The sequence below is a fragment of the Castor canadensis genome, chromosome 4, assembly GCF_047511655.1.
Source record: "Castor canadensis chromosome 4, mCasCan1.hap1v2, whole genome shotgun sequence".
Lineage (NCBI taxonomy): Eukaryota > Metazoa > Chordata > Mammalia > Rodentia > Castoridae > Castor > Castor canadensis.
In genome coordinates, this window is record NC_133389.1 from 147,782,375 (window position 1) to 147,795,202 (window position 12,828).

Here is a 12,828-nt window from a genome sequence, read left to right on the forward strand (position 1 = left end):
GTCATATTAAATTCAATACCTTGTTATGCAAATGTCTTGCAAGGGGAGAGATGGGTTTCTCTGCTTGGACTGTCCTCTGTATACTAATGCCAGCTGACAGGCAGGAAACCCAGGCCTTGCAGATCAGCATTTCCACTGGCACAATCAGCCACCTCAGGTTTGTTGCCTGGCTGTGCATCTACCTCCTACTGTACCATGAGATGTCTGAGGACCACATCCAAACACATTTTCACAGCTTGCTTTCCCCAGAACATATATGGGACTTTACCCCGTATCAGATGTCCTAAGTATTTGTTAAATATAGTCTACTTTCTAGGTACTGTTGCCTAAAGTGAAATACTTTATACATTATGATTTCATCTTATGAAACACGAGTCTTACTTTAAAAGGTCAAAAGCTACCTCCATGGTTCTCGATCTAGGGACATAAACTGCTCGGAGGCATTTTTGGTTGCTACAACAGGAATTGGGGATGCTACCAGCATATAGTGAGTAGAGGTCAGGGATACTGCTCATCCTGCAATTCACAGGACAGCATCCTGTAATACAAACTCATGGGGCCCAAAATGTCACTAGTGCAGAGACTGAGAAACCCTGGGATAGCTATAGTTTTCGCCACTACAGATTTAAGAGACAGTGGAAACCAGAGTCAAACAAGTGAATCTATTCAGCTACATTTTACTTTTTCCAGCTGATTTTCTAACATTTAAGCTCGCTTGTTTTAAAAACCACCTAAAGAGCTCAATATTACTGAAACAGTACAGTCAGAACAGAGCACAGTATGGTATGATACGGAGTCAACTAAGGTTAAAAATTGGTCTACTAAGACTTTAGATATAATAAGTTTTATTCATCTGCTGGTTCTTGATGCTCACAGGGCACCATACAACAAATTTAAAAAATACAATATGAAAAAACTCAAACAGCCAAAGAGATTAATTCCATCAGAGGGCAATGACCCACAGAAAAACCCACCCTCCATCCCATAAGAACAATCATTTCTTCCTGAAGTTTGGCTTTAAGAAACATCAAAACAAAGTGCAAAAGAAAAGGTCTTCAGAAGATAATTAAAACTTCACATAGCATCTTTCACGTAAGTATATCACAAAATGCTTTCCTTATTCAGTAAGAAGCATGGAATACAATCCAAACATCTGTGAGCCTTCATTTGGTCCCAATTTTTAAGTCATAACCTTCAATGCTCTTCTCCCCTCTATCCTCAAATTATTTGCATCAGCAAATTCATACTTCCACTACAAAGCTTATTTTCCATAAAAATAAAGGGGACAAGCAAAAACTGACACTATATAAATACTTGAAAATGAAAATATAATTAAATTTTCCCAAGAATAGTTTAAAAATCAAATTTTGGCTTTGAGATCTAACTGTATTTAATTCTCATGATTAATAATCACTGAAGCTCATTTAAAATCAACTATACAAAACATCAAGATTTAAAAAATGCATGAGGGAGGGGTACTGATAGAAAATTTCTAAGAACAGGAAGTTTTAGAATGTGTGCTTGATTTTTACTATGCAATGACATACATTGTCAGAAAGTTACGCCATACACAAGGAACAATACAGAGTTACAAATTCTGCTTGGGAACTGCTGATGTTCCACCAATCACAAGCTGTTTCTCATCTAAGCTTCCAAAGCAGTGAACCCTACATGTTAACTGTAGGCAGCACAAACCTCCTAGTCCCCATGTTTTACTTTGGTAGCAGAGTTGTCACATGCTATGTCACTGTTTATGAAATTTCTTTCTCCTTCAGAATTCACAAAAGTACTGACAGAGGGAGAAAAAACACCTGTGAGTAGTAAAGGTCTAAAAACCAAGAAATTTGGAGGCATAAAATTAGGAAAAGCTGAGAATATACTTAACATATTTGCCAAAACAAGTACTGCCTTAACACTTAGCTCTGTAGAATTTAAATGGCACTTCAGTTTATGCTGCACACTTGGATCAATTTATCTCATTACTACACACAAAACTAAGCAAACTTAAGACATTTTAGCTGTTCCACTGTGCAATATCACAGCACACAGGTAATCTGTAGTAAGAAGTATCTCTCCCTTTTCACTACACTAGCTTTTAAAGGCAAAGGGCAGGTCATATGCACCTTCACACTCCCTGCATCTGTGTCTGGCATACATACAGTAGGCACTCAAACAGGTTATTTCCTTAATACATTGAGTAGTGGCTAAAGACACAGAGCCCAAAGATTGTCTCGTCCTATTAGCATTACTTAGGTATCCTCATTCATAAAAGGCAGAAAACAGTTTTGAAGTAAAGACTGCTTTCTCACTTTCTAAACAGATCTGTCAAGAGTTGCATGGACATGACTTAAACCACCTCCTATACACATGTTCATAAAGCATTTTGAGAAATCAAGAGGTGAAAGGTGCTATGTAACTACAGATTAATATTATTCAAGACAGCTCAGCTAAGGTGCTATTTTTTTTATGGTGATGGAATGGTTGTGCTAAATTGAGGGGAACAGCCCCAAAGCTACTCTTCTCACTGTCATCATCAATAAAACAATGGAATTTTGACAAAGATGCCTTTACTTTATATAGTATGTATTCTGCTAACTACTTTCTATAACAAACCAGGTAGACAGAAAGTGAAAGTAAGTCACTTATTCTACACAAACCAATACTTTATCAAAGTTCCGCACCTTACAAGTCATGTCCAAAAAACACACACAAATTAGCATTTTGTACACAAATGTTTATTTCTCAATTAAACATTCCCCTTTAAACATAAGGAATGAATTCTAAATCTTCATAAAGATGAATTAAAAATGAAATCCCTCCAGTATAGTGTGTATAATCACTGTTCTTGGTCACTACTGGCATTTACTGTTTAACATCAAAAACAAAGACAAGTTATTTAAAAATCATGCTACTGGATTTCTAGTTCTTCCTCTATGACCAGCTCTATACTGATCTGCAGTATTTAAAAGTTTATATCACCAAATTGAAGCAAGTTTAAGGTGTGAAACAGCTGTGTATTAGACACAAAATAAACATAACGTTACAAGATATAGTCAAGTTCATAACGAATATAGGTGTTCTTATCATCATTGTAGATTCTTGGGTAATGTGCTATGAGAGCGTCCTGTGAACCAATGTAGATGGAGTTGTAAATTTTCCAATACACATCTCTGACTTTCCGTGCTGGGTGAAACAGACCCTAGAATAATTGAAAATTTAATTATTTCCATTTTTAAGAATATATATAACCTTAACGCAATTAAGGAAGCTATAAAGGTATCATTCAAAGTATTTCCCTTTAGAAGAGAAGGAAAAAAATCTGGGAACTCCACACAACTACAACTATAAAGAGCAGAGACAAAAATCTCATTTCCCCCACTCTTCAACATATAACCATTCTCCTATATGGCACAATGTACACTTTACTGATAATTAAGAACAGTGACTTTCTTCAACACATTAGTTTTCTGAATAATCTTTTAAAAGTATCTTTAACTTACCTGTAAGCAATACTGCAACATTCTACATGGTCCAATAGCAACTCTTAGGCCCTCCAGGGCTCCCATAACTGCCTGGATTACATGGGGAGATGTCTCAAACACATTGGGCCATACATAGTTCAACAAGTGATTCAGAGAATCTTCACAACCAAATCCGTAAACCCCAAGTGACATGTGCTGTACCACCGCACTAGCCGTCTGCCTGTGTACAAGGTCCCTGTAACAGAGGGAAACAGTTCTCTTTGTTTAATTACAGTCTTATGAACTGAATTACTACTTCAGTGCGCTGAACAGACAGGAAGTCATTCTGACACCTAATGCACCTGATATACCCGTTAGAATGACATATGATTCCACTTGGAAACTTCTGCTTTAATGACTCGAACTTCATTAATGCTCAAAAATAAGTCATAATTTCTAATTAACCTTTTAAAAGAGTATCAGCAAGAGAGCCCTGTGTTGTCTTACTTTTTGTATATAACTAAAGTAGACATGTTACCCTTACAAATAAATGATTAAAAGTAGTATCTCACTATGTAAATACTGTCATTCAAAAACTTAATTTGGGAAGAGATCAGTAATTTTTTTTAAACCTACAAAAGAAAGAACTCTTTCAATTCCTATGTTATTTGAATCTAAGTTTATGACAAACCAATTCACTTCAGAATTATTCTGAGTGTGAACATGGGATAAAATAAACTGGGATTTGTAATGGGTATAAAAGTAAGTTTATGGCCAGCAGAGGGGCTCAAACGGTACAGCACCTGCCTACTAAGTGTGAAGCCCTGAGTTCAAATCCCAGTACTGCCAAAAAAAAAAAAAACTTTTGCTCTAAGATAGTAAGACCATCTCAAAGGTCTAAGAAAAAAAAAAAAACAACAACAATTTTTTCAACTTACGGATATTCTTTTACTCAATATCTAATTTATTCACCATATTGCTATGGGGAATAAATACAGTAGAAGAAACAGTATTCCTTATCAATGAACTTTCCAACTGAAGCATTACTTCCTTTCACTTAGTCATTTTTTTGGGAGGGTGGCAGCACTGGAGTTTTTGATCTTGGGGCTTCATGCTTGCTAGGCAGGTGCTCTACTGCTTGAGCCATGCCTCCAGCCTCATTTAGTAATTTCGAGTGGAGCTGTACCTCAACTGACTAGTTCTCAGAATATAATTTTTAACTTCAGGTCCCATGTATCAGTGGCTGTGCATGATCCTCAAGCACTCCTCACCAAGAACATGAAGCAAAGGTGATTCACTCCCACTGTCTTTGATCCCAGGAGACCAGGCTTTTTATAAAACACAATTCTTACTTTGCCTCCATGTCGGACCCTTCTAGTAACTTGTTGAGTCCAGTAAAGTTGCCCTTTATGAAGGGCATTAAAAAGTAATTTTTTTTTTTGCTGTAACAGAGATTGAACCCAGGGCCTTGAGCATGGCTATCACTGAAATAGATCCACAACCTTTTTTTTAAAATTATTTTCGTAAGAGTCTCATTAAATTGCCCAGACTAACCTCAAATTTTCAATCTACCTACTTCATACTCCAGAGTACATTTAATCTGTACACAAAAATAACTGAACTGAGAGTAGTTATTTCTCCTGCAAATATAGTCAGCAAACTAACTAAACCTTACATATTCCTTTACAACCTTCTTCATGTACACTTATGTCTAAGCCTGTATGTCAATCTAGATGGTGAAAGGTGGAAGGAATTTATCAAGTAAGTTAAGCAGTACTATATTAGTGGTCACTATCTGAACCACTTGGGGGCCTGAAAGAGAATAGTGTAGCTCTAGTAAGTATGTTCAGTAAGTTTTAAACCTTAAACTTTTGTTTTGTCCAGAACAAAAACCTAAAGAAAAAAGTCTCTGCCACACTGATTAACTCATGATCATTATTTCCTCTGATTACATTTGACTAATTTTTTTAAACAAAAGTCGATTACTTCTTTTCAAAATGTATTTAGTTTAACAGATATTAAAGGGAATTAAAGATGAGTGAGAGGAGGGCTGGTGGAGTGACTCAAGTGGCAGAGCGCCTACTTAGCAAGCATGAGGCCCTGAGTTCAAACCCCATTTACACACACACACACACACACACGCATGCACACAGATAGGTGAGGAGGGCTGAAGAGAAAATTTACATATATTAACATGGGGCCATGGCTCAAGTGGCAGAATATCTACCTGGCAAAGACAAAACCCTGAGTTCAAATCCCAGTACATCCACAAAAAAAAAAAAAAAAAAAAAGTCATCTAGTTTCATCAAAATTTATTTTTAACACCACCACAACAAATAGGTCATCTAATAACTACTCTAATAAATTATAAAATGAAAGAAGGGTTGCAATTAGTTTCCTGCATTTAATTCAAGTCACTTACCTATCCATTAAAGCATCTTCAAGTAATGGTGTTACAGCATAAATGTAGTCTTTTCCCATTTCACCAATATATTCAAACAAGAAGGAAAGTGATTTCAACACTCCATTTTGAACATTCAGCTCAGGAACTCTGTATTCATTCATTAAGGCAGGGAGTACTGTAAAGGGTGAACACGTTTCAGCAACAATAGCTATTGCTACAGTGGTACAAACTCTGTTCTGCCTTTCTTGAACTTTGAGGTTGTTTAAAAGCGTAGCCAATACATCGTGAGGGCTGGGGGAAAAAAACAAACACATCAGCAAACTTTTATATTACAAAAAGTCAAAATTTTCAGAGGAAAAAGAAAAAATGCAAAGGAATAGAATAAGTAGTCACTGGGAACTCAGCAATTGTATGGTAAAACACAGTATTTCAAATCATTAGCACTGTTCCTACTTAACAGCTTCATATAAACTGTCAGTTTTAAAGAAAAAGTTAACACAGATGGATTCATTTTCAAATGCAATTTTCACTCTTTAAATTTTTTGACATATAAAAACAAAAAAAAAATAAGTAAATGCTTAAAGTAATTCTGTGAGTGGTCAAAATGGACACCAGAACTAGGCAGGCTTATGGGGGCAGGAACATTTAAAACTCTGGTCTTCTGTGCTCAAACACACAAAACCTATTTTCCTTTTCTTCTCTTCCCTCCACACATGCTTTTCACTACATCTATTCTCAACTTCTTGAAGCACTTCTTTGCCACAGCTTGCAGGAAGACTGGGCTAAAGAGTTTTTTACAACAGCTATTCATTAGACTTGATTACAACACAACCTGAAATAAGTAAAATATTATGGTTACCAAAAAATGGGAGGGAAGAGGAAGGAGAAAGGAAAAAGAGGGGACGGGGAAAGAGAGGGAGAGAAAAAGGAAAGGAGAGAGAGAGGGAAAGGGAGAGGGAGAGGGAGAGGGATAGAGGGAGAGAGGGGGGGGAGAGAGGGAGACAGAGAGGAGAGAGGGAGAGAGAGAAAAAGAGTGTGTGTGTGTGTTGGGGGCAGTTCTAGCTAATCTGATTTTTGAGTATTTCTCTTAGATATTGTCTTAGTTCCTTTCTTTAGTCACCAAACTGCATGTTCCTATACTGTTTCATTTTCTACAATTACTATCTTCTCCTAGTTTGGTTCTGATGGAGAAGCAAATAACACAAAGCAATGGTGAGTCAGTTAAATCTGTGGATTAGTATTAGAGTTATATGTTTTTATAAAAACACATAAAGCACTGAGACATGATTTATGTTGCCATGGTATTAACGTTTCCTTGATATTTTAAGTCATATCCTAAAAGGAGCCAATAAAAATTTAAATTATTCTAAAAATGAGACTTTCCCTTCCTAAAAAGATCTGAAGCTGATTAAAGGGAATTTTAAGTCTCCCATCTGTTTTAATTAAAAAATGGAAAAAAATGTTTTTAAAATTTGGAAGAGCAGTGGTTAGATAAAGTGGCTTCTAAACTGCACTGATTATACTATGGCTCAAAAGAGATTTCTACATAGAAGTATTTACCAACACCATAATGGGTTTATTATAACAGCCTAAAAATGGAAATAAAACTCACCCAATGGCCTTTGCAATATAACCAAATGTGTTGACTGTAGCTCTACGGATAGCTTTTTTGTGAGCTTTTAAGAGCTCTAAAAGTTCAAAGCAAATCCTCATCCACTCACGTGCAGACACATATTCAGCTCCCCTAATAAAAAAAAAAAATTAAACATTTTTGAATTTTTTTTGTTTTTGGTGGTACTGTGGCTTGAACTAGGCCTCATGTGTTCTACTGCTTGAGCCGCTCCACCAGCCCCTTTGTTTTTGTGGTTCTGGAGATTCAAACCCAGAGCCTTATATATGCCAAGCAAGTGCTCTACCAAGAATCTGTACCCCACTCCCAAGAAACATTTTAAGAAGAAATTTGCAAATTCAGTTCTGAAACCATGATAATTAGCTCATTTTAAGTATTAAAGAAAGGTTATTATTGCTTTAAGAAAGGCTTGTTTAATCTGAATGTATACTGCCACTCCCTATTACCAGCCAAACTGAAATGTGTGGAGGGCTGGTGGAGTGGCTCAAGTGGTAGAGTGCGTGTCTAGCAAGCATGAGGCCCTGAGTTCAAAGCTCAGTACCACCAAAAAAATAAAGCTGAAATATGACTGGAAATATTAATATTGGACAGTCAATATACATTATAAACATTAGGCAAATTCTGTTAAGTGAATACAAATCTAAGAACCAATGCTACTTATAAAAATGTCTAGGTAATCAGCTTACCTGTCAGCAATACGTCCAACAAGATCAATACAATTCTCTTGTACTTTTTCATGCCTGTTCTTTAAGATGGGGGTAAGTCTAGGCAGCAGATCTTTAATTGGTGGGGTCATCTTATGCATACCTATTTAATAGAAGTCAACAAACTACCAATTACCAATTAATATTTGAACTGTAACCTTTGTTCATTTTTCTTTTTACTTTGCAATGTAATACACATGACTAGGCATAAATATAAACTTATAGCTGCCTATGGAAGAGAAAGCCCCAGATTCTGACCAGACTCAGAATTGCTTTAACTTTTTATTAACGACTTCTGATTATGTGTAGAAATGAAAGAAATCAGTGAAGTGATTTAAAGAATGATGGATACTCAATAACAAAAAAAGTTTTATTTGGTTCTGAAATGTATTTGTACACTGACATTTAAATATGGGGACAGCTTATGTTCCGGCCATACACAACAATTATAAGCCAGAGGTAACATGTAAATTAAAGCAAAATTTTCCAGAAAGGGCCCCCTTACCCTTTAACTGCAAAACAAACAGATCTCCAGTCTCCCTGCAATGCAGGGCATACTTGGATGGTATTTACACCTATGAAGAGAGAAAAAAGGAGGAAGCTGGCAGGGGCTTCTTGTTCTAACTAAAACTGCTTGCTCTGATTCTCTCTCCATTACTTTTCCCACGTTTCCCTGACAAACAGTATGGTTTACAACTCCCTGCAAACCAGAGCCCCACAAGGGGCCAAGTAATTGATTACTGGCAAGTCACTATCCTCCAGCATAGAGAAGACTGGACTCAGTTGGGAATTATATGTAACAGTTCAAAAATCTACACTGCATAAATATTCTTTGCTAAAACGAGAAAAACAGTGGCTATCAAAGCCAGCAATTTTTTGACCTCTTGCTAGGTTATTTCTAATCCTCCAAGCCCTAAAGAAGTTACTTTTGGCAGTAAGTTATGTTCAATTACAATGAGAAGTCAAACACAAGAAACGATTTGCTTGCTTTATCATACTTTCCTAAAAGAGTAAGAGCTTCAATTATTATACACTAATAATTTTTAAAAAAGGAAGAAAGAATAAAAGCTTTGCTCTCCTACCCAAGGTTATTTGTCATTTGCTTCTTCTGACTTTGGGTTAAAACTGAATGGATAACTTTAAAAGACTTGGGCATGAAAAAAAAAATCAAGATAATAACATGATCAAGTTGCTTTCTTTATAATTAATTTCGTTTAACTGATAGCAAGCAAAAACCAAACAAAAACAAAAAACATCCTCACAGAAAACTTACTAATTCAAGGTTGAATAAATACAGAAGATTTCATTCTAAAACTTCGAAAATGTCCCTCCCTCTTGCATAACATAAATATTTTGCAGCTAACACACTAGTCCTACTAAGGTCATCTATACCATGACTTCAGAAATTTGTGAGTTGCAACTACTTCCACATCTCTCTCACAGCTTCTGAATTTACCCCTTTTACCACTTTAAAGTAAAATATAAATGGACTTAAGGAACTAAAACGTTTATGACATTTTCTGATTTACCCACAATTCTGAAGTGCTTAAAAAAATGTTTTTTTACCCAAGCCCTAAATATGAGTCTACAAAGGTATAAACAAAAAACATAAAAAAAATTCTCACATGACGAGCAAACTGCATACCTATTACATTTACAATAGCCTTCAGTGCTCCAAGAATGCTTCCCAACACTTCAGGATACTCTTCACCCAAATATTCATACAACACCACACCCAAGTGCCCCATCAGTTTTTCCTATAATAAAAGAAAGAGTGTAAAATGTCACTATTTGCGTTAATCTGCTTGTTGAAGAAGTAAGAATCTGGTACAAAAGATTACCTCTTGACAAGTTTTCATGACGACAGCAGTTCGAGAAATCAAGTCAGCTGCCTGTTGTCTAACTTTTGCTGATTTGTTATTTAAGCGCCACAAAACTGTACCACAAATCTGAGGCAAGTATGGTTTGACTCGTTTGCCAAGAGCATTGACCACTGTGCCAAAGCCATTCAACATTACTGAGTCCTAAAAGAGAAGTTATATTTAAAAAAACAAAAAAACAAAACTACTGAGAACCAGAATTTAGCTTCCTTGTGATTGAAAGTTGATATTTAGTGATGAATTAAACTTTTCCTAACCACCTGAACACTTTTTTTTTTTTTTAAATCCAAAAAGTTGAGGTAAAAGAATATCTGGTAAGCAACTGAGTAAACAAATGTTTTAAGAATTACTTCAATCTTAAATTGCTCTAAAACATGCTTGTCTACAGATATGAAAGTACTGGTAACTTGCCATAATAATGAGTGGCAATTACCTCTGTAGTCTGTTCTTGGAAAGCGTAAAGAATGCCATCAATCAGTTGTTCTTCAAGTTTATGATCAATGTCTGCTGCTCCCAGGTTGCCCATGATTTTCTCAATTGTTTCCATCACCATTTTTCGGTACTGTTCGGCTTCATCTTTCAGGTCATCCACAATCCTGGATATAATTTCTGCTGCACCTACTTTGTTTGCCAACTCCACAGTAGTATCGACTAACTAAAATGACAACAAAAAAATCCTTTAAATCTATTCCTCTTCCAAGGAAATAAAGCAACATGAAAACAAACTATTTTAAGTATAATACTTAGCTAATAAACACATGCTGAGAATAAGTAACTCCCTAATAAGCTTTCAAAGTGACTAGAAAATTCAGTGAGTCTAAGTCATTGTGATTCAAAGTAAAAAATCTGCTTTCCATGTAGCCAGAGAAAGCATTGAATTTACTAGATAATGACATCAATTCAGGTTGGAGGTGTGGCTCAAGTGATAGAGCACCTGGTTTGCAAGCATGAAGCCTTGAGTTCAAACCCCAGGCCCACCAAAAAAAGAAAAAAAAAGACATCAATTCAGAGTTTTGTATTTGCCCTAGAAGACCAATCAAATAGAGTGGGCTAAAAAAGACCACCTCTTTCTCAATCAAGCACACATGAACTGTGAGATAATCAATGTAAAACATACCATGTAATATGCATTTGAGCAAGTAAAGAATCTTTTGAATTTTTTTTTAATAATAAAAGTTTACCTGTCGGTAATTTCTTCTATCCAAAGCCATTCTGTGCTGCCAGAAATGTTTAAAGAAAGGAGGAAGAATCTCTGTTTTAATGTAGTTGGCTTCTACACCATCTGTCCCACAGCACTGTTTTACCACCTGAAAGAAATAGTACGAAATCAAACACAGCACTTATGCAACAAAAGGAAGGTTTTAAAAATGCTGTAAAATTCTTTTTGAACTATAAAACAATCCCAGTAAATTAACAAAATCTCTAACAGTCTGGAACAATTACCTTCAGTACAATTTTCTTCATTTCTTCATCAGGAGATTGGAATTCTCGAATAAGGATTAACATCACTTCTCTAGTATAGTAGTTGGCATATTCTGCATCCATGAGAGGAATAAGGTACCCAATAGCCTTTAAGAAAGCAGCCAAACCCTATTTTAAAATAAAAAATACATACATGCTTTAGTTAGATTTAAGTTGCCTTAACTTTACTGAGTAGAAATCAAAAACAGAAGCTAATGAATAGATTTACCTTTCCTCTGTGTTGGCGGATACCCTTCCAAAGAGGTTTTAGCACAGAGTCAAAAGATTCAATACCATAAGGAGTTGCTGCTTCAGCCAAGGCAGCAATGGCCAAAGCACTGATCGTCCGAACTTTCTGCTGTTCATCCACAAGACCTATAAAACCAAACACTGGTTTGAACTACACACCAACACTACTCACTTTCCACAATATGATCCAGATACTAGAGATGTACCTAACTATTTAGCCAAACTGCAGATCTGTTCACATTAGATAAAATTTGGCAAAAGTATCTTCCCAAAGCATTATCCCAAATTTCAGGACAATTGCCCTATAAAAGACAAAGTTATATTACAACTTACCATGTTCAATGATTTCAACTAAACTTCTGAGATGTGGCAAAATGGCACAGCCCATAAGAATAGCAATCTGCTGTACTATCTTAATACCAGTGTGTCTTGCTTGCCAAGACTTCTTGCTTTTGCACACAGCTTTTAAGAAGGGCAATAAAGAAGGAATGCCCAGGGCAGAGGCTACAACAGCAAAAGCTCTAGCTGTTGTGTTACGAACATATTCATCCATGTTATCTATATCAGGTCTCATGGTAGAGATCATAGTAGCCAAACCAGCAGCCTAAAAGGAAAAGTCACAAGGACAGTCTAAGTTATTAACATTAATCCTTAACCATTTCCTTCCTATAATCAAATAATTCCATCGACAGATTCAAATTTTCTTCTCTAAAAATACCTACCTTTGCCAAATTAGAAATAATCTCTCGGCCTTCCACTCTAGCATAGTAATCCTCATCAATCAACAGTGGTTCAATGACCACAAGAATCTGAAAAAGAAAATTAGAGGAGCTACACTTTTGTATCAATTACTGACATCATATTCATGTAAAACACAGGATATTTATAATTATCAGGACTATGTTAATCAAGGAACAAGTTCTTTAAGACTTTTGCTTACATAATTTCAAACTCCATATACAAATGGAAATTGGAGAACCATTAACAAATATTTAATATTTAGAAAAATGAATTGGGGAACTATTTGGGAAGAGGAAGG

At 35.8% G+C, this 12,828-nt stretch overlaps 1 protein-coding gene across 3 annotated transcripts in view; it reads right to left on the bottom strand.

The window, feature by feature from the left end:
- Window positions 1-828: 828 nt before the first annotated feature.
- Sf3b1 (splicing factor 3b subunit 1) overlaps window positions 829-12,828 on the bottom strand; it is a 45,392-nt gene continuing 33,392 nt past the window's right edge. For 2 of the 3 annotated variants that reach the window (XM_020156888.2, XM_020156889.2), the window contains 13 exons: window positions 12,512-12,598; window positions 12,123-12,393; window positions 11,770-11,915; window positions 11,523-11,669; window positions 11,261-11,386; window positions 10,513-10,734; window positions 10,041-10,223; window positions 9,845-9,956; window positions 8,182-8,302; window positions 7,478-7,609; window positions 5,884-6,156; window positions 3,501-3,717; window positions 829-3,199 (listed from right to left, as the gene is read on the bottom strand). In XM_020156888.2, the coding sequence (XP_020012477.1) occupies window positions 3,041-3,199; window positions 3,501-3,717; window positions 5,884-6,156; window positions 7,478-7,609; window positions 8,182-8,302; window positions 9,845-9,956; window positions 10,041-10,223; window positions 10,513-10,734; window positions 11,261-11,386; window positions 11,523-11,669; window positions 11,770-11,915; window positions 12,123-12,393; window positions 12,512-12,598 (2,196 nt within the window). In that variant the 3' untranslated portion in view covers window positions 829-3,040. Of the gene's footprint in view, window positions 3,200-3,500; window positions 3,718-5,883; window positions 6,157-7,477; window positions 7,610-8,181; window positions 8,303-8,704; window positions 8,775-9,844; window positions 9,957-10,040; window positions 10,224-10,512; window positions 10,735-11,260; window positions 11,387-11,522; window positions 11,670-11,769; window positions 11,916-12,122; window positions 12,394-12,511; window positions 12,599-12,828 lie in introns of those variants that run through there. The other variant, XR_012447317.1, reaches the window with a different exon arrangement.